We start from the raw sequence: 20,385 nt of genomic DNA, 5'->3' as shown, positions 1-20,385 counted from the left end.
TTTGTGTATTTAAAAGATAGGTGTGAAATGAAACAAAAGGATGGATTAGAGTTGTTTTTATGGGAGTTGGTGCAGAGTTTTGCCACTAGGGAGCGTCAGGGACTGGATGAAGTACAAAGCTGTGTTCTGCCTGTGTGTCTGTCTGCAGTCCTATTTTTGACACTCGCAGCACAACCAGCCTGTGATTACACTTAATATTAACCATACAAGGCAACAGGTGGAACTCCATAACACTGTTTACTTCGTTTAGTTGAGGCTAGACTAATGATTAAATGTGATACGTTGTTCATGATCACACACATCTCCTGTGTGTCCACCCTCATATGAGCCGCTTGGCTGTTTGCAGACCGGTTGCTTGGCTCTCTGCTGCTTTACATTGCAAATATACCCGTGTTTACATTTGCTCCACACTGACAATGGTCACTATGGGTTACCTTGACTCACAACACAGGTAGCCAATCACAGGAAGACAGAGGGGGGTGCATCCAGTTCACTGGAAAAAAAAAAGAGGAAGCAAGACTTGACAGGCACTAAAGAGAAGAAGAAGAAAAAAGTCAACCCGATTACACTGATCACTGATCTTTAGTCTGTGTCTCCGTCTCTCCAGTAGCTGGAGATTCACAAAAGGAAGCTGATCCCAGGTCAGTAAGCAGATGAAGGTGTTTGCCAGAAGTAATGAGAACAATTTCCGTTTCTCTCGTGGATCCTGCAGGCAGCTGCTGCTCTGTCACATACAGACAGAAACTATAAACACAAGGTAAGCACAGTGCTTCTTATTCCATACAACAGGCTGAAGAGTCTGTACGGTGGAAATACTTACAGTAACTAAAGATATGACACTTTGGGCGACTGTGTGTTTCATGTCATGTGCTGAAGGGAAAGTGAAAGCAGTTTTCAAGTTTCCGAGCAGGGCTGTTCTAATGCTGTACCAGACAATGTTTATTTAAAAAAATAAAACTACATTTAAATGATACATTTACAATGACAGCTCAACTACTCACACATATTGAGGTCAGGAAGGTTGTAAAAACAGTCTTGTGACCACCTCCACTGTTCTCCGATTTTCAGCCTCCTACCCTCTCTACAAACACACACGCACACACACCATATTTCACTGTGTTCATTTTACAAGGCCCAGTTACCCCAAGCAACAAGAGGGGCTTATCAGCTGCTCCCTCACTTGCCATACTGTTATCAGCCTGGCCTAGTTCACACACACACACACACACACATACTTGTATTTCTTTCCCCGTGAGACCCCCTGACCAGGACCCTCCTCATGGGATCCACCCTTTCTGAATGGTCTAGAGACACCATTTTAACTCCTAAATTTTTTAAAAATTCCTGTGAGGTTGAAAATCACTTGAAACTTCAAACACTCTCACAAAAATTTTAGACCTGAAATTTTGTCCCCTCTGGGGTCCAGTCACCTCAGTCAGATTTGTAGCCCCCCATGGGGACTAGTAACTCCACCACCACCACTCAGTCATGTTACGTCTGTTAGCCTCACAGAAGCAGAGAGAAGCAGTTCTTCAGGTCTCCACTGATGGAACCAGAGAGAACAGCATCTCCTGTGACCATTAGAAGGATCATTCTTCTCTGTAAGGAAGTGTTACTGAACAAAAGACAGGCTTCTGAAATCAATCTGCTATGATTTTATTTTGTCCCCCATGTTACTCATAAGTAACCATGGTGATAAGTCAGCCATTTCACAACAACAGCTGAACTGAAAGGTACTTTAACAACACTAGATGGTTTAAGTACTATATATGTCCATACAGAGCTTTACAGTACTGTAACAACATCTCTTCAGTCCTCAACATGTCAACCAAACATGCACAATCAGTGCATACAGAGCTACACAGAACTGTAGAGAGGAGAGAGGACAGACAGTGGAGAGGTGAGACAGTGGAGAGGACAGACAGCAGAAACAGCAGGGAGGAGAGACAGAGAAGAGAGACAGGAGAGGAGAGACAGAGAAGAGAAACAGAGGAGAAGAGAGACAGAGAAAAGAGAGAGAGGAGAGACAGCAGAGAGGAGAGACAGCAGAGAGTAAAGACAGAGGAGAAGAGACAGCAGAGAGACAGAGGAGAAGAGGACAGACAGTAGAGAGGACAGACAGTAGAAAGAGTAGAGAGGAGAGACAGCAGAGAGAAGAGACAGTAGAAAGGAGAGACAGCAGAAAGGAGAGACAGAGAAGAGACAGATGAGAGGAGAGACAACAGAGAGGAGAGACAGAGAAGAGGAGAGACAGCAGAGAGGTGAGACAACAGGGATATCGGAGAAGAGAGACAGCAGAGAGGTGAGACAACAGGGATATCGGAGAAGAGAGACAGCAGAGAGTAAAGACAGAGGAGAAGGAGAGAAAGAGGAGAGAGAGGAGAAGAGGAGAGACGTAGAGAGGAGAGACAGAGGAGAAGAGGAGAGACGGCAGAGAGGAGAGACAGCAGAGAGGAGAGACAGGAGGAGAGAGGGAGAGACAGGAGAAAAAAGGAGAGACAGTAGAGAGGAGAGACAGGAGGAGAGAGGGAGAGACAGGAGAAAAAAGGAGAGACAGTAGAGAGGAGAGACAGGAGAAAAAAGGAGAGACAGTAGAGAGGAGAGACAGGAGAAGAGGAAAGAGGAGAGACAGAGGAGAAGAGGAGAGACAGCAGAGAGGAGAGACAGCAGAGAGGAGAGACAGAGAAGAGAGACAGAGGAGAGGAAAGAACAGAAAGGAGAGAGAGGAGAGACAGCAGAGAGGACAGACAGCGGAGAGGAGAGACAGCAGAGAGGACAGACAGCAGAGAGAAGAGGCAGCAGAGAGGAGAGACAGCAGAGAGGAGAGACAGTGGAGAGGTGAGACAGTGGAGAGGACAGACAGCAGAAACAGCAGGGAGGAGAGACAGAAGAGAGACAGGAGAGGAGAGACAGAGAAGAGAAACAGAGGAGAGGAGAGACAGAAGAGAGAGAGAGAGGGGAGACAGCAGAGAGGAGAGACAGCAGAGACAGCAGAGAGGACAGAGAGGAGAGAGGACAGACAGCGGAGAGGTGAGACAGCGGAGAGGACAGACAGCAGAGAGGACAGACAGCAGAGAGAGTAGAGAGAAGAGACAGCAGAGACAGCAGAGAGGAGAGACAGTAGAGAGGAGAAACAGCAGAAAGTAGAGACAAAGAAGAGAGACAGATGAGAGGAGAGACAACAGAGAGGAGAGACAGAGAAAAGGAGAGACAGCAGAGAGGAGAGACAGAGGAGAAGAGGAGAGACAGCAAAGAGGAGAGACAGCGGAGAGGACAGACAGCAGACAGAAGAGACAGCAGAGAGAAGAGACAGCAGAGAGGAGAGAGGACAGACAGCGGAGAGGACAGATAGCAGAGAGGACAGACAGCAGAGAGGACAGACAGTAGAGAGAGTAGAGAGGAGAGACAGCAGAGAGGAGAGACAGTAGAGAGGAGAGACAGCAGAAAGTAGAGACAGAGAAGAGAGACAGATGAGAGGAGAGACAACAGAGAGGAGAGACAGAGAAAAGGAGAGACAGCAGAGAGGTGAGACAGCGGAAAGGACAGAGGAGAGACAGCAGAGAGAACAGACCGCAGAGAGGCGAGACAGTAGAGAGGAGAGACGACAGGGACAGTGGAGAGGAGAGACAGAGAAGAGGAGAGACAGCAGAGAGGAGAGACAGAGAAGAGAGACAGATGAGAGGAGAGACAGAGAAGAGGAGAGACAGCAGAGAGAAGAGACAACAGGGACAGCGGAGAGGAGAGACAGCAGAGAGGTGAGACAGCGGAAAGGACAGAGAGGAGAGACAGCAGAGAGGAGAGACAGCAGAGCGGAGTTGATGTCTGAGTGGATGCTGGTACACACTTCCTGACTTTTGCGGCACCGAGTCAGAGGTAAGGGAGAAACACACACCTATAGCGGGCCCCATGCCGACTATGGGGGATGGGCATGGTCGGCGTGGGGCCCGCTATAGGTGTGTGTTTCTCCCTTACCTCTGACTTGGTGCTGGTACACACCTTTACTGTCTAGTGGTCCCCATGGTGACTATATCATCCTCCACTCAGTAATGACATGGCAAAGCTGTGTTAAGTTGCTGTTAAGGAAAACTTAACATTTCCTGTTGGTATTCCTTCACAATAAAAGTGATCCATCAGGGAACAAGTGGGATACTTCAGTTATGAAGAAAGCAACAGGAAATGTGATGTTTATGACACTAACTTAGCAAAGCTTCATTACTGGTGCTTTACTTACGTTAAAATGGGTCTAGTTATGTAGTTTTTGGCCATTTTCTGTTGTTTAATCTGCAGATCAAGTTAAATATTGCAGGAGATCATAGTGCAGTGGGGATGAGCTGTTAGATGAAGAGATGCATTAAGCAGATTCACACAGAACGTGACCAGTATTTTCAACGCGTCAAACAGGACTTATTAAATGGCCATACATGGAGTGGAAAAACGAACAACTGGCCAAAAAGACAGTACACAAAGCACCTCATTGTTTAAAACATTGCAAGAGGAAGGATTAATGCAAACATTTTCTGAAAATATGAGTGGAGATATACTTCAGCACAGAAGCTATACTTCTCCAGTTGTGCAAGACAGTCAAAGGTAAAAACCATAGCCATAACTTCAAAGTTAATGTGGCTTTTCATGTCAGTAAATGCATGATGTATGACTTGGTGTGGATGAAATTTATTAACCAGTCAATCTTTTTACCATGTCTGAATGCCCTTCTGCCAGTGGCATGTCAGGACTCTCCTTGTTTACATGATATTCATCTTGACTTACAGTGTAAACTGTTAAAGCTGGCCTATTGAAAATATAAACCTCTTGTGGTTCTTCTTCACCACACCATCACTTTGTTCATAATCCCCCAAATTAACAACAATACACTGCCATTCCCAGAATGATTGTTCTGTTTGTCTTTTGATTGAAGACCTGCTAACTATTGTGCAAACTAATTTTCTGGTTGCTTCATTTAAATCTCGCAATCAAATGGAGTACACCAGTACACTGCTTATTGTCTCTTTGGTAAAGGACATGTTCTGCTATTTGCCTTTTTCATATTTGTGGTTGGAGAAAAGATTTCTTACTTCTATAACCTTCATCAATATGCCCAGCTTGTGTGTCCATTTGTATTTTTAATAGACTAGTTGACTGCGTACTTGTTTTTAGTAAGTGTTTGATATGAAAGTGTCATTCTCCATTAGCGTAACCATTTCAATTCACTTCAATTCAGTTTTATTCATATAGCGCAAATTACAGGTCAAATTGTATCAAGACGCTTTACAGAAACCATATGCCTGAACCCCCAGAGCAGTCCTAATGGGGCAGTGGCAAGAAAAAACTCCCTTTTAACAGGGAAAAAAACCTTGAGCAGAACCCGGCTCTTTATGTGGGGGGACCCATCTGTTGCTGGCCGGACGGGTTGAGGGGGACAGAAGAGGTAGAGGAAGCGAGGTAGAGGGGTAGAGGGAGAGAGGGAGAGGTAGAGGTAGAGAGAGAGAGGTAGAGGTAGAGGAAGAGAGGCAGAGAGGGAGAGGAAAGGGGAGAAGGGGGGGAGGGGAACAAGGAACATATAACATACAGTTGGATACATGTATGAATAGCTAGATGATACATACAAGGTACAAGCTAGTATTGAAATTGATTCATAGTTTACTGTTATGATGTATGACTTTGGCATTAAATATACAACGTATATAGCTGGTAAATAAAATTCAAGCAGTGCATATGTGTGTGAGCATATAATTTCAACTTCCATAACAAACCCACATTTGTGTTTAAGGAGCCTTTTTGAGAGGTCTGTAGTTGGTCATGTACTCTAGCTGTAATCAAGGTTAATTTTTACCAGAGCATTGTATTCAAAATCTGAAATGCTCTTCTTCCTGGTTGTCCTAATTGTCTGACATGCTCATACCCATAACATTATGACCCACACTCCTGTTTGAACAGCTAGGCCCTGTCCTTGTGGAGTTTGCTTCTGCTCAAGCTAAAGTAGCACATCTTGCCATTTCAAATAGATTTCTTCAGTTTGGCTCAGCATCCCAATCTAATGGAGTGAGTAAGATGCAGAGGTCCCACCACTATGTTCCATAATTAGACAATATTTTATAGGAACCAAAGACTTCACACCAGATTTCGGTAAACATTAGCAAAGTTACCATTGCAACCACAGCTGGCAGATGAAGGCTATGCTAGGTTGGTAGCAAAATTCAGAAACAACTCAAAAAATGTTCATGCTTCAGGGTTCCTTGCATAACGCTTACTGCACAGGAAAGGACAGGTAAATGCTACATGCAATTGAGGTTGGTAGCTGACTTGAAGTGAGCCAGAAGACCCTCATGCTAATGGTTAGAAATGTGATGCCCTCAAGTCCCTCCACTGCTGAAACAGCACACTGAAACACTGTTAGTTACTGATATCCTGGCATGGTTAATCAGATGATGATCAGCTGTGATAGAAATGAAGGATGGGACTGAGTCTGAGTCAGTCTGCAAACATATAGGAAATATGTGGGAAACAGGGCATAACTATGGCCTCCAACATCACATCAGACTAAGAAATTGGTCAAAAGGCAACAGAATCATTGCTGTTGTTCAGACAGTTACAAGTGTGACTCAAGCAGAGCCCTGTTAAAGTGGTACAGTTAATGAATCAGTGTAAAAGTTTAAAAATAAGTAAAGGAAAAGGCCAGGATATATCCAATTGCTTTTTTAAATCTCCCAGCTTAGTTTTTTGAGTGATTCACCTTTTCCTTTGACATACTTTGATATACACTGTAGGTGACTATTGTTGACAGACAAGCAGTGACATTGTACAAATACTGAATACTCAGTCAGGGAGGAGAAGGGCACAGAGGGCAGATTTTCTGTTTACTGCGAATTCAGTTTGTAGATATTGATATTATGTATTCCCAAAGGAGACACAGAGACGGATGCAGGTTTAGAGTTAATTACAAAAACCAAAAACTATAACTGAGGGAAAGCAGAGCTTAGTAGGAGATGGGGCAGTGGGCAAAATCCAGGGAGGAAAACTGGGTCTAATGAAGGTAGCTTCATTACCTATATGGAATTCACATTCAAGATACAATAAGACACAAAACAATGACTGTGTCTTATGGATTTAATGAGTGTGGGTTTGAGGCTGGCATGTGCTGCCATGTGCAGCCATGTGCTGTTTGGTGGCTTCTCCTTGCAACATTGGGTGAAAACCCTGCTGAGGCCTACAAGGCAGAAAGCAACAGTTTGAGTACAAGGATTAATTGATTGGACTTCATTTATAACTGAATGCCTGTAGAAGTGGGTGTGGGGCATTGTTTTGATAATGCATAAATTGAAAAGTGTGACATGACTCACCTGTCTTTTGTCACTGCAGGTGTTCCAGCCAAAGAGTCCCCATGGGCTGGAACATCTTTTTAAAGGTTCCGGGAGGAACCAAGTGTAGGTGAGGAGAGGGTGAGAAGAAATCTCTTCAGGTGATAAAATAAATGTATTGCTTGATGAGGATGTTGGTAGTCGTTTTTCGGAAATGGATATCCAGTTTTAATGTTTGTTATTATAGTTAAAATTAAAGACATTGCGTTTTTGGGAAATTCTTGTGTTTGATTATTTTGGTTAACCCTTATGTTGGTAGGCCTGAGGGGCTGATTAGGGGGATGCCTATAAAAGACTGGCAGTTGAGTGAGAGCGAGGAGAGAGGAAAGGAGCGACACAACACACCAGTTAACCACCTTTGCTATTTGTGTTCTTTTAATGTGAATGTTGGTGAACAAATGCCAGGTTGACCTGCATCTTATCTCGCCTCAAGCCTCCTGTTTTATCCAACTGTAAAACAGTCATCCTAACACTGGGGTGTGATGGGGAAGCAGTCTGAGTGAGGATTTACAGAACTGGAGGTAATAGCAGGGCTACAAGCAGAAAGAAACACACGAGGAAAAGAAACTGAACAGATAGCATGAGTGGATTTACAATAAACTGGTGGAGAGCGGAGGGAGAGATTGGTCTTTAAACTGCAGGTGTTGGGAGTGGCAGTTAGTGAGGATGAGCTGCAGGTGTGTCAGGAGCATGTTAGCAGGCACTGTCAGCTGAAGATCAGGCATTAGACAGGAGAACAGGCTTAGAAATAGACATCACTCATGTCAACTGATATAGGAACATGAGAGATGTTGGCCATAAACTGACATAAATAGCATTTTTGTGAGACAGTGTTCTGTTGTTGACCTTTAATCTTTCAGACATTTGTGTGTTTTGTCATCATTAACAAATTAATTTGACGTGATCTCATAAAACAAAGCCAAAAACATGTTTTGTTAGGTCACAGTGACCTTGACCTTTGACCATCAAAATCTACTCAGTTCATCCTTGAGTCTATGTCAACATTTATGCCAAATTTGAAAGAATTCTCTCAAGCCTTTCTTGAAATATCTGACTATTAGGAATGAGCCTGACCTTTGACCTTCAGTGTTATACCTTGGATACATGTCATCACTTAATAATTTTATCTCAGTTGGTTTTGTTTGACGCTTTGTCATAATTAATGTGAATTCTTGAGTCATAGACAAAAACATGTTTTGACATCATTTGACCTTTGACCTTCAAAATCGAATCAGTTAATGTCCAAGTCTAAGTGGATGTTTAAATTCTTGAGGTGTGGCATAAATGTGAAGAAATTCCCTCAGGACTTTCTTGAGGTATGACATTCACAGTTTGCCTTTAACTAGTACATTCATTATATTTGTAAAAAGGATTCATTGCAGTTCTTGTGAGCCAGGTTGCATCCTCTCTCCCATGTGAGTGACATGCTCACCCCTCATGTCACCTCAGCCAACAGCCAATAGGATGTTACGGCTATTGGTAGTGTATCTGACTGTAGTGGAGAGGAGACTGAAGCTGTGGGAGATACAGAGCTGCACAGAATATGCATGGAATGTGTTATATGTGAGGCAGTGCTCAATAAAGACGTCAAACTACAGTGGCATCTCCTCGTGTTTCTGACCGAACACATTGCAGTGGAACAGCACAACAACCATCCTAACATTGGATAGTGAGAAGATCCTAAAATCACTATGACAATATTTATATGAAAATATGTATTTATATTTACATATACATACTGCAAATAAAACGAATTGACTGCTTTGACAGGATGCTATAGTGATTAAATTGATTCCTGAATTGATTTTAGGCAAAGTAATTCAATAACATTCGAGTTTAATCACTTGAAAATGCATAAATCTGTATGAAATATGAATTTTTTTGTCACACACACTTACACACACTCTCCGTTAATGGACCCCACGGATGCAAATTTACACACTGCAGTACCCACCAATGACCACTGGGGACGCTGTCCGACACACACTTTGTGTGAAGTCAGACTCCATGGGGTCCATTTTTTTTTTTCAAGAAAATCGCACCAGGCATGTCAGGAGGCCATTTTCTATTGATTGCAATGCTTGTGCCTGTGGGGCCCCGGTTTTGGGCCCCACGGGAAAAATTGGACCCCACGGCGTGAGTGATTTGTCAGGTTGTGGACCCCATCGAGATATAAATACAAACGCACACACACACACACACACACACACACACACACACACACACACACACACACACACACACACACACACACACACACACACACACACACACACACACCCACTCTCTGCCCCTTTCTGTCAAATACACCCGCGCTCTTTCTATCTCGGTCTCTGACTCTCTCTCTCTCAAACTGGGGAATGAATGTTATGGGGAGCTTATCAGTGTCCTTAGGGGCTTGGCAGCCACTTCACAGACTCAGATCCCAGCGCCGAGGCCACAGAGACAAACCTATGTGACCGGAGTGCTGATGAACAAAGGCTCTATACTGCGAGAGAGTCCTCTATAGAGGCAGCAGGCTGCAGGGCACGCTGACAATGAACGTGTACACACGGCACAATGGCAGGCAGCGGTGGCTCAAAGGAAAGAGGAATGTCACAAATACAGGTGTTCTGCTCAGCTGTGACACCAGACATCTGAAGCCTCATTGTGTTGTTCACGTCTACAAAAGACAAGCTGCGTTCTTCATGTTGTTGTGAGGCGTTCATTTACATTAAAATAAGCATGGCAGCTTGCCCTGCTGTGCACCCAGAGCCGGATTTTCAGGTTAGGAAGCAGATGTTTGTTAATTGTGTTCGACTCTCGCTTTAACTTGAAAGGCAGAGACAATAAATGTACAGAAGAAATCTTGGTGTTTTAAAATTGAATATATAAGAATAATCACGACAGGTGACAAATTAAAGGAAATCCCAACATAGTGTCTAGGAGTCACTATATGCTGCTGAGACAGCTTCAGACCTCCTTGGAGGTGTCTGGAACTCTACCGAATCTATGAACACCACTCTTCTAAAAGATCCTTCCTCATTTTGTGTTTTGATGATTGTGGTAGAGGACTGTCTAACACCGAAAACTCCAACAGGTGGATTGAAATATGGTAACTGTGAAAAACCACTCAGTTATCTCTCATGCTCTATGGATAGAAGTATTGGCATCCTGGAAGAAACCACTCCCATCAGGATAAAAATGTTTCATTAGAGGATAAAGGTGATCGCTCAGCTCAACATTGTATTGATTTGCAATGAATCTTCCCTTTAAGGCTAGTGTTATATTTTCCGCCACTGTGACAAGAGTTTGCCAGGGTCTATGTGAAATATATTTCATCATCTGTCCAAGTCTGCGAGAGTTTATGCGGAGGCTTCCGTGCACGTGCAGCCCAAAATCTGGGTTTATGTGCAACTATGCTAGAAGGCCGACAGTCACCAAGTTTGCCAGCAATATATGGACATGCACCAATCAGGCATAACATTATGACCACCTGCCTAATATTGTGTCGGTCTCCTTTATGCTGCTAAAACTCCTCTGACCCAGTGGGGCATGGACATAGGATCTCTGGGGATGTCCTGTAGCACCAGTGAATTCTGTGGGTCCTGTGGGTTGCAGGGTGGGATCTACCTAGATCAGGCTTATCCTGACACATCCCACAGATGCTCAATAAGATTTGGATCTGGGGAGAGTGGAGCCCGGGTGAACACCTTAGTTCTGTTGTGTTCCCCAGGCCACTCCTGAGCAGTTTTTTTTGTGTGTTGGGGTGCATTGTCCTGCTGAGGGTGGAAACTGGCATCAAGGATTGCTGTTGCCATGGAGAGCGGGTGGTTGGAGGTCGCTTGACCTGCAATGTTTAGGTGGGTGGTACATGTTAAGCATCCACATGAATGTCAGGACTTAAGGTTTCCCAGCAGAACACTGCATTAGAACAACACGTTATTCACCTCACCTGTCAGTGGTCATAATATTATGCCTGTAGATTAGATAAGTAGCACATGTGATTATACTCCCTTGTGGACACAGACTCAGGATTATACTTGGGGGGCTCGGGCCCATACATGTGCAGTAGATGGTATCTACGTTTTCAGCACATTCAAACTACTGCCAGTCATGCACACTATTGCTCTAGTAGTATAGCCTCACAAATTTTGGGTGGGATATGGATGTCCAAACAGGTGTCCATAGGGACATAAAAAAATTACATCATGCAGACTCCAGTGTACCATTACATACTCATAAATGCAGAAAGCATACTGGCCTAAGAAAACCTTGACATAGTTAGGTGTGGACATCTGCAGACACCCACAGACATGTAGTTATTATTATACTACCTTCTTCGTCTGTGAGAGTCCACTTCAAAAACACTGTTCTATAGATACACACTGCTACTGAGTATGAACACTACTGCCCTTATAGGGTAGCTGTTGTGCAAATTTTGGGCTTCACGTTGACCTGTGATGAGGGGTCCCTGCAAACTGTCATGGACAGAAACTTACATCACGCTGACACTAGTGGACCCTCGGATACTCGCAGATGCTACAGATAGAACACCAGCCTTACACCAAATATGGAGTTAACGGTGTCCGCAGTTGTCCATGTGTGCGTAGACTCAAGGCTTAAATGGACAAATGAACCCAAGCCCCACCAACATAATTTCCCCCACAGCAAAACAGAACCTCATCAGTGCAGAAGACAAGGAATTGTTTTCCCTTAATTTTTCACCTGTATGTAAATTAGGCTGGAGCTGCTGCCTATTTCAGTCAAAGATATTCAACTTAGTATAATAGAAAACTAAGAAATACAGCATATAATCACACGACAATAGAGTGATAGATAGACAGATCGACAGATAGATAGATGGATAGATAGATAGATCACACATAATACACATAAAAAAAGATACAAATAAAGATAAAGACACTTTTTTTCTTAAAACTGATTCAAACAATTAACTGATTTTGAAAACTGTTGCTGATGCTGTAAATTCTCTGGCTCCAATTCTATTCTCTCTTAAAATCTATGTTTTCAAATTGCGTACGAACAAAACAGAGCTACTTTCCCCTGCCAACTTTAAAATCCTCTCTCGTCTTTGAGAGTAAACTGTCGTTCGTCTCACTCATGTCGAACCTAAATCAGCTTCCAATGACTGCAGACTTCAGAGGAAGTCAAAAATGAGAAGGCCACAGCCGGCAGAGGTGCTGGCAGTGGTTTGGCACAGAAACTCAGGAAGCGCTGCCTCCTAACTGAGCTGTGCTTCCTGTGTGATAACTGACCCAAACATGTTGTGCCTCCATGTGACACACAAAGAAACACACTCACATTCTCTGTCGCTTTAGCAGCTGGGGTATATACAGTATATATTATCTTATTTTCTTCTTATTTTTTTTGTAACCAGGAACTGGGACACTTTTGAGGGCTTTTTCAGCCAAACTGAGGATTACTGGGATTAAAATGCAGGAGCTCAGTGATTAGAATTAATTCTTTAGAAGAGATTTATTCACAGTGCAAGATCTATTGTACATACAAACTAAATGCTGGTGTAATCTTCTGAACAGAGGGGCTAAAGGTAAATGCAGGTGTGGCAATGCTTAAATTTGAAACTTGTGCGGGAGATGCAACTGTACAACAGCAACAGAAGGTAACTCAAAGGTTCACTTTAACCTCAGACAAATAAGACACATGAGACCAGGCATTACAGAGGAATTACCAGTGTTGTGATGAGGAGAGAACGAGACAGGAGGGACAGAAAAACAAGCGAGGAGGAGAGAACAAGGGGGAGTAACGAAGAGGAGTCATAGTTCAGCTCTGAACGTCTCCTTCACGGTCATGTTGAGAGGAATGTGCACATAACGGCCCTGAAACATTGTGCAAAGACGTGATGTTTCAAGTTCAGCACCAGCTGCCTCCCCCCCCGACTCGTACAAACACACAGTGCCGTGCAAACGCTTCCTTCCTGTTGCTGGTTTAGCCCAGTTTAGAAGCGAGATAAGAGCACAAGAATGAAGCCAAATGAGATTCTGTTTTCTCTGCATCTGAGACCAGAGAGGCCACATCTCTTGGTCCAGTGACTCTTTCATGAAAGACAGTTCAGAACCGTTTCCAGGTGTGGCCTCGCTGTTTGCTTTGCCTCTAACGGCTCTACAGTTCCTCCATCTCAACACACATGTTCTCTTCTCTGGCAGGTTCAGTCAGACCACAGGACAGTTCAGCAGCTCCCACTTCCTCATCGAGTGTCGAAGTCGAGCGAGTGAGCGAACATGAGTGACTTCCTGTGACGCCTCTGTGTCTCTGGTCAACAAGTGTACTCACATCACTCTGCTGCTGCATGGAAAGACACGTCGCATCAAGAGGGAAGCTCTTCGGTGAATCTACGCCGGCAGTCATCTCCAGAAAGTGGATCCAGACCTGCTCAGTTATTGTTGAAAAGCTGTGATGCTGATTTCAGGCAGTTAGGGTTGTGTGTGTTTGGGATTTTTCAGCCATGCTACAGCAGTCAGAGCTCATCTTTGACTTTGCCAGTGACCATTTTGCTGCCATGCCACAGGTGAGCCAGTCTGTCAACGAGATGAATTTCATCGCTGCTTGCAACACTGATCTCGTTTGATTTCATTTTGTTTTTCTGTTTTGCAGCTGGGGGGTCACTCAGATTACCCCGCAGTGATTGTGGAGCAGGTTCCACATCCACACCTGCTCTCATATACAGGTCTGGCATGTGAACAGTCGCAGCAGGGGGAGGAGGAGGATCACCAGCAGCTGCTTAAAGGTCAACACACACACACACACACACACACACACACACACACACACACACACACACACACACACACACACACACACACACACACACACACACACACACACACACCTTTTGCACATTAAAGTTTCACTACACTTAAAACTCACACCAGGTATACTGCGGAGCCTCTCACTGCACATGCGCAGTCGCAGCCCACGCACATGGACCACCCTCTGCAAAAATTCAGGAAGTGAAACAAAACATTCCTGGCTCGTTCCTGGGAAAGACAGCTAATGAATCATATTAGGATGTAGACGTGGTCAAAGCGGGCTACAGCACACATGCTATAGCTTATTCCTCACCGGTGCTGGGAGCTTTAAAGTAAGTTATATCTCCGTGTCAGGTTTCCTTGTGGTTTTCCAGAGGGGAGCTGGAGTTGGCGATGCTATAGCTCGGTTAGCTAACGGAACCGCAAGTCACTCGCAGATAGTTGTTGACTTAAAAATTACAACTATTTCGGGACCGTAGCCCAGCTACTGTGTTTCTAGAAATGTGGCCATTTGTTCTGACAGGCTGTGAGATGTTTTTTTCCCCTCCTCGTCGGGAGAAAGTGTTTGAGTCCACGACAGACAGCTGTTAGCTAGCAGATGTTTTCTAGCTCACTGCCTCACAGCCTGCTCACCTCACACACACACGCACACACACACACACACAGAACAACAAACTCTCTTTTGATTACATTTAGCTTTAAGGACGTACATGTGGCAAGACTTATGCTGTTGGTTTTGATAATTTACAACAGAAAACAAAGTGTCTGTGAGTAGGCAACAGTTTTATAAGCAGTTAAACACCAGAATGTCATGTATTAGTGCTCATTATTCAACAGTTCAGTGTAGTGAAGTTTAATGGATGACTCAGATATAGCCAAGGACAAATAACTCAGACGACGTGTGTGCTATGAAAGGATTGATTCACCCAAACACATGCAAAAAAGAAAAAAAAAATCCCCTTTACTGTTGTTATTCTGACTCCCAAACAGGGTAAACCTATAGTTACCTGAAGCTAATTTAATCTATCACACATGATAATTGGCTTTGTTAACGCTTTCAGCTGCAATAATCAAACTTCACACTTCAATTTTCCAACACTTGCCAGTTCTAGCATCTTGATACCAACATTTACAATCGTGATTGTGTGAGAACTCATCAAAAGTAAGCAGAAAATGATGTAGAAATTGTTGAAATGTGCAGCTGCTACCACTGCTGATATTTTCTGAATGCAGACTGACCAAAACCACTAACAACATCCACCACCTTAACGTGGATAATTATGGGATAACTGTGTTTTGTATGAACTCATATGTGCAGCATTAGATAGAAGCCACTGTTGTCTCTGAGACGAATCAGAAAAACCCATCCCAGCTGTTGAAGAGGTACACAGTAAAAATAAACCTTTTTAAACAGTGTTTAAATGTATTTTTTGAACAATATACTGTTATTTTACAACTTACCTTGGTTTTGTTAAGTTACAGATATTTAGTAAAATTATAAGTAGTATTTGTTTACATGTTAACAGTAAAATAAAAAAGAAATAAACCAAAAAAACAGGCTAAAACTCTAATTAATGTTCACATCAAATGTCTATTTTTTTCTTAATAGTAATTTTATAATTTTTTTGCAATGTGTAACTGTAAAATTAACAATTCCGTTGTATTTAAATCAGCTCAAAGTGTTAATATTTTACAAATAGTTGTAGTCACCATTATTACAGCTTTTTAACATTGTAGTATTCCACCGTCTTGCTGACAGATTTTCGTATAAAGAATGCCTCGGAAATTATGGTCCGGTTGCTTTTTTTAATGCGGTAATTCAGTACCTTCTGTCACCATTACATTACAAATCAGTAGCAATCTCAAAGTTACAAAGTTTAAAATTAAATATCTACATTGCTAAATCTTACAAAAGGTAAGAGTGTGTTTTTATAATTTGGCTGAACTGACCCGTTAAGGTCAAGCTTTATCTTCAGCGTGTCTCAGATCTAATTTTCCTCCTTCTAAACGCTGCCCTCCTCCACCTTTTGAAAGTGTTGTTTTAATGTCACTCCCTTCTGTGTGCTCTGCAGTGGAGCCATATGAAAGTGGAGAGGAGGAGACCATGGAGACACTCGTTGCCGCCGACTCGCTTCTCAACATGGACTGTGCCGACACCCTCTCCATGGAGCACTACTGTAAGCTGGAACACTCAGTTAACATCGTTCACATGCACATTTGACAGAGTGAAGATGCCCTCGTACACCTCAAACCCTCTGCTTCTTAATGTAGGACATGTTTGACTGCGACCTGTTATTTATAGATGCCGTGGTTCCAGTGCTGCTCTCTTTCATTAAGCTTGTTTGTGCCCCCCTGCAGCCCAGACCTTCCTGCCATCACTGGGAGACGTCATCACCAGTCCTGTTACCCAGGTGACCGTGTCGGCAGAGGGGGTTGTGGGAGCTGTTGACCAGCCACAGTGGCACTCGTTACACACAAAGAAGCCTGCTGCACAGTTGCAGTCTAAAAAGAGAGGTCAGTCACTTTATAGTTTATCAGCTCATCTAGAAGGGAAATCTGTGGCTTGTGGAATATAAAAAACAAATGACTTTTTGTCTATGCAGGTAGAAAACCTCGGCACCGGAGGGCAGAGTCTCCAACACCAGATATTACAGTAAAGAAGGACAAATACAACAAAGGTATTGTCAACAAAGCTAGTTTATAAGAACCCTTTGACCCATCCTATGCTATAAATATGGGAATATCACATGGGTGCTGCAGGAGCTGTTATTAGCTGCTTCGATTTGCCCACTTTTGTTGCTGACTTTCTTCAGAGTGAAGACAAAATTAAGGAATATGCAACAAAGCTATCATGGCACACTGATAAATAACATTATACCGATTGCAACTGAAGTTCACTTAATCTATGTGTGCAAGTATTACAGAGTAAAGAATGTAAACAAATTGACTGTGAGATATATGAAGCATGACTTGATGCTGATATTAGCGGGTGAAATCTGACACTCCACTGTTACTCAAAGCGGGATTTCTGTTGCGCAACCAAAAGTTCAGCTTTTCTCTCTCAACAGCTTTTTTCACTGAAGTTATTTCACCCAGGCGATCTCTCCTCATCTGTTCTTTTTCCATCATGTTTCCTGTGTTTGTGCTTCAGGAGGAAACACCCTTTACCTGTGGCAGTTCCTGATGGAGTTGCTGCAGGACAGACAAGTGTGTCCCCGCTACATCAAATGGACGAATCCTCACGCAGGGATCTTCAAGCTGGTCAACTCAAAGGCGGTGGCCAGGCTCTGGGGAAAACACAAAAACAAGCCTGATATGAATTATGAGACAATGGGCAGAGCACTCAGGTACAACATGACTGTTTAAAAGTGTAATAGTCCCATGCAATTCTGCTCTTTGACAAAAACTGTTGTCTATTTAGGAATTCAAAAGCATTTTTACAAATATTAATACATTTTTACATGCTTCACAAAGCAGGACTTTTTCACAGAAAGTGTACATCCATGCTGTTGAAAGTGTCTTAGCATTGGCTTTGTACAGTGTGGCACATTCACCACGTTAACCACTCGTGATATAAAAATGTGTAAATCAAAAGGAGTATATGTGAACTGTACAGTGAACTTCATACTATAGTCACCTGAAAATAAGCAAACCATCAATTGTGAGGGTCTTCCTGCCATCATTCCTGTATTAGACCCACATTTATGCAACAATACACTTTGGGTTGATAAGAAAAGGGAAGGTATGGAACTATGCTTTGCTTAAAAATTGATAACGGTAATAAAATCCTAATTGAGGCATGTAGTCTGAGGTTTCTCCTGCAGTTTCCAGAGCTATTTGGGATGCTTTTGGCCACATTATTTTTTGTTGTAAGATGGAGTTTGGGAGCAGTGCCTTGATAAATGTATACTTCCGGTCCTTGGTTTGTGTTTGTTAATGCTGAATCGTTGTATCCATGCAGGTACTACTACCAGAGGGGCATACTGAATAAGGTGGAAGGCCAGCGCCTCGTCTACCAGTTCACCTCTCTGCCCAAAGACATGATCTACATCACAGACGGAGATTGCACCAAAGATGAAGAAGACGACGATCACGACGACAACAGCGGCAACGACGAAGGTGTGAGCGATGACTCAGACAGCACGATATCATCTAGCGACCAATCAGTGGAGGAGGAGGATGATCACCCACCGCAGAAGAAAATGTCGTCCGTCTCTGTCCTCCGAGCCGCGGCTTCGCAACGCACCCGATCCGCTCCCAGACCCTCAGCTCAGCGCGACACTGTGCTGCGACCTGCCAGCACCAGTTTGATCCAGGAGCAGCATTTGCCCATCGTGTCTGCTGAGATGCTGCGGACGCTCCAGAACCTGCAGAAGGTCCAGTCGCTGCAACCCGCCGGTCACGCCTCGGTCTTCAAAACGGCTCAGCTGCTGGGGAGTCTGTGCGAGCGGCAGGCTGCTGCTGAGGTGGCTGTGGACAGGGAAGGTGCAGCGCAGATGAATGATAAAAAGTCACATCCAGGACAGAAAACTCCACAGCTGGTGCCTCTAACAAGCTCTGACCAATAGAAAAGACCCAAAACCACACAGATGCCCATACACTCCACTGACTCAGGACCACTTAGAGAGCTGCACTTTGCTACGGCATTGTCATCACACCAGTGCCGATATTTGTGGAAGTTTTGATCTAGAATTGCGTTTGAGAGGAAACAAATGGTGATTCTAGGTCAGAGCTTCCTCGTTACATCTGGCAGCAACCAAAATCTAACTGCCTTTCTAAGTAAAGACACCTTGCCCTTTAATTTCAGCCTTTCTCTGTAGCTCTTTACTACACAAGACACCAAAGACAGACATGCACTGGAATCTACAGCCTCTGCATTTTCTGCAGACACATCTCCTGCTTGCACTTCAGCTCCAGCATCATGGAGCTAATTGTCTGATCACACTGTGCCCTTCTTCTCTGCCTTTACTCTTGCTCTCTTCCACTTTGTGTTGTGTTTTTTTATGCTGTCACATGCTGAATCATTCCTTTGCCTTAAAAATGGCTTTGCACTAATGTTTAACCCTGCTGTATGTTTCTTCTCTAAGTGCCTCAGTCCATCCTGTCCCTGCTTCCTCTATTCTCTGTAGTCATGAAGTTATTGAGGGAAAACATTCCATGTTGTTATTTTTTTTATGATTACTGCATTGTGTTTGTGACATGTTTAATACAAGGGATCACTGTTATTTGTAGAATAGTAGTTTAGCACTGTTTATGTTTTTAGTTTGTGTATCTGCACCGTGGGCCTTTCCTTTCTTGACAATCACCAGTGAAATAGTCTTGTAGCCATCTTGCTGCCTCTCGTTATAGTGCTACCATTTAGCCTTTCTGCAATGCGTACATTCTGTTGAGTTATTGCACGTATATAAATGCATATATGAGATTCTAAATCATTGGTATCTATATGTGTTGTATGTTGTATACTATATGTGAAAGTGCTTTGTTGCCATTTTCTCCCTCAGGTTTATAAACGTCTTTGTGCTGCACAGAACATATACTCTATGCAAAGAGTAAAAAAGTGGCCCTTAATAGTGAAGTAATTCGTTCAATATCTCCTCTTTAGTTGGTCTTAGGTTTGCCTTAAAAAAAAACAGCCTCCAAAGTTTACCTTTTTCCAACTGACTTTGCAGGAATTAGGCTAGCTTGTTGTGGGCTAAACTTTTAGGAGATGCTTATACTGTAACTGTGCCTTTGTCCAATGGGAACCCCCTATGCAAAACTGCTATTTGAAGCCTTCATTTTAAATTACCTTCACTTTGCTTTATCTGCAGGTTTCTTGATACTGTTTTACTGATATGGATTTGTCAGCTTGTAGCTGAGAGAGAGGTGGAGTTTGTACTGCTTTTTTTGCTTGTTTGCTTATACCCAGTCCGGAGGTGTTAAATAGAGTGATGGCCTATTATATGAATAAATTTAAATTTGTCGTTGCCTGTGTGAAACTCAACCTCAACTCCTTTATTGACACATACACATACGGGTTACACATTCAAAGAAATAACACCATGAAGTGTCTTAGTACGATGTTGAGCCACCATGTGCTGCAAAAACAGCTTTAGGGCATCTTCATATTGATTCTCCAAGTCTCTAGAACTCTACTGAATGAATTAACACTATTCTTCGAAAAGATTTTCTTCATTTAGTGTTGGCTGTGAGTGCTGTCAAACACCCAGGTCGAAAATTAACAAGCAATGTTCAGTTTGGTTGAGATCTGATGACTGCAA

General features: G+C 43.3%; 1 protein-coding gene across 2 annotated transcripts; it reads left to right on the top strand.

Moving 5' to 3' along the window:
- The first annotated feature begins 533 nt into the window (after positions 1 to 533).
- Positions 534 to 20,108, top strand: LOC111588084 (ETS-related transcription factor Elf-1-like). 2 transcript variants are annotated; one of them, XM_023298228.3, is made up of 8 exons: positions 534 to 757; positions 13,523 to 13,884; positions 13,971 to 14,103; positions 16,198 to 16,302; positions 16,484 to 16,639; positions 16,729 to 16,803; positions 17,277 to 17,472; positions 18,087 to 20,108. In XM_023298228.3, exons 2-8 carry the CDS (start codon positions 13,822 to 13,824, stop codon positions 18,691 to 18,693), a joined length of 1,335 nt encoding a protein of 444 aa, XP_023153996.1. In that variant the 5' UTR covers positions 534 to 757; positions 13,523 to 13,821; the 3' UTR covers positions 18,694 to 20,108. The 2 variants fall into 2 exon arrangements, with proteins under 2 accessions (XP_023153996.1, XP_023153999.1); XM_023298231.3 differs by lacking the exons at positions 534 to 757; positions 13,523 to 13,884; positions 13,971 to 14,103 and adding an exon at positions 14,206 to 14,457.
- The last annotated feature ends 277 nt before the right edge of the window (positions 20,109 to 20,385 follow it).

Source organism: Amphiprion ocellaris, chromosome 10 (genome assembly GCF_022539595.1).
Source record: "Amphiprion ocellaris isolate individual 3 ecotype Okinawa chromosome 10, ASM2253959v1, whole genome shotgun sequence".
Taxonomy (NCBI): domain Eukaryota; kingdom Metazoa; phylum Chordata; class Actinopteri; family Pomacentridae; genus Amphiprion; species Amphiprion ocellaris.
The sequence above is the reverse complement of the archived record's forward strand: the minus strand, read 5'-3'. Positions and strand labels throughout refer to the sequence as shown.

What these genes read in the sequence shown, in the direction of transcription:
- LOC111588084 (XM_023298228.3), top strand. Translation starts at nt 13,822, where the DNA reads ATGCTACAGCAGTCAGAGCTCATCTTTGACTTTGCCAGTGACCATTTT. An exon ending in GAAGGACAAATACAACAAAG is followed by an intron (nt 16,804 to 17,276) that starts GTATTGTCAACA and finishes TTTGTGCTTCAG; the next exon opens with GAGGAAACACCCTTTACCTG. An exon ending in ACAATGGGCAGAGCACTCAG is followed by an intron (nt 17,473 to 18,086) that starts GTACAACATGAC and finishes GTATCCATGCAG; the next exon opens with GTACTACTACCAGAGGGGCA.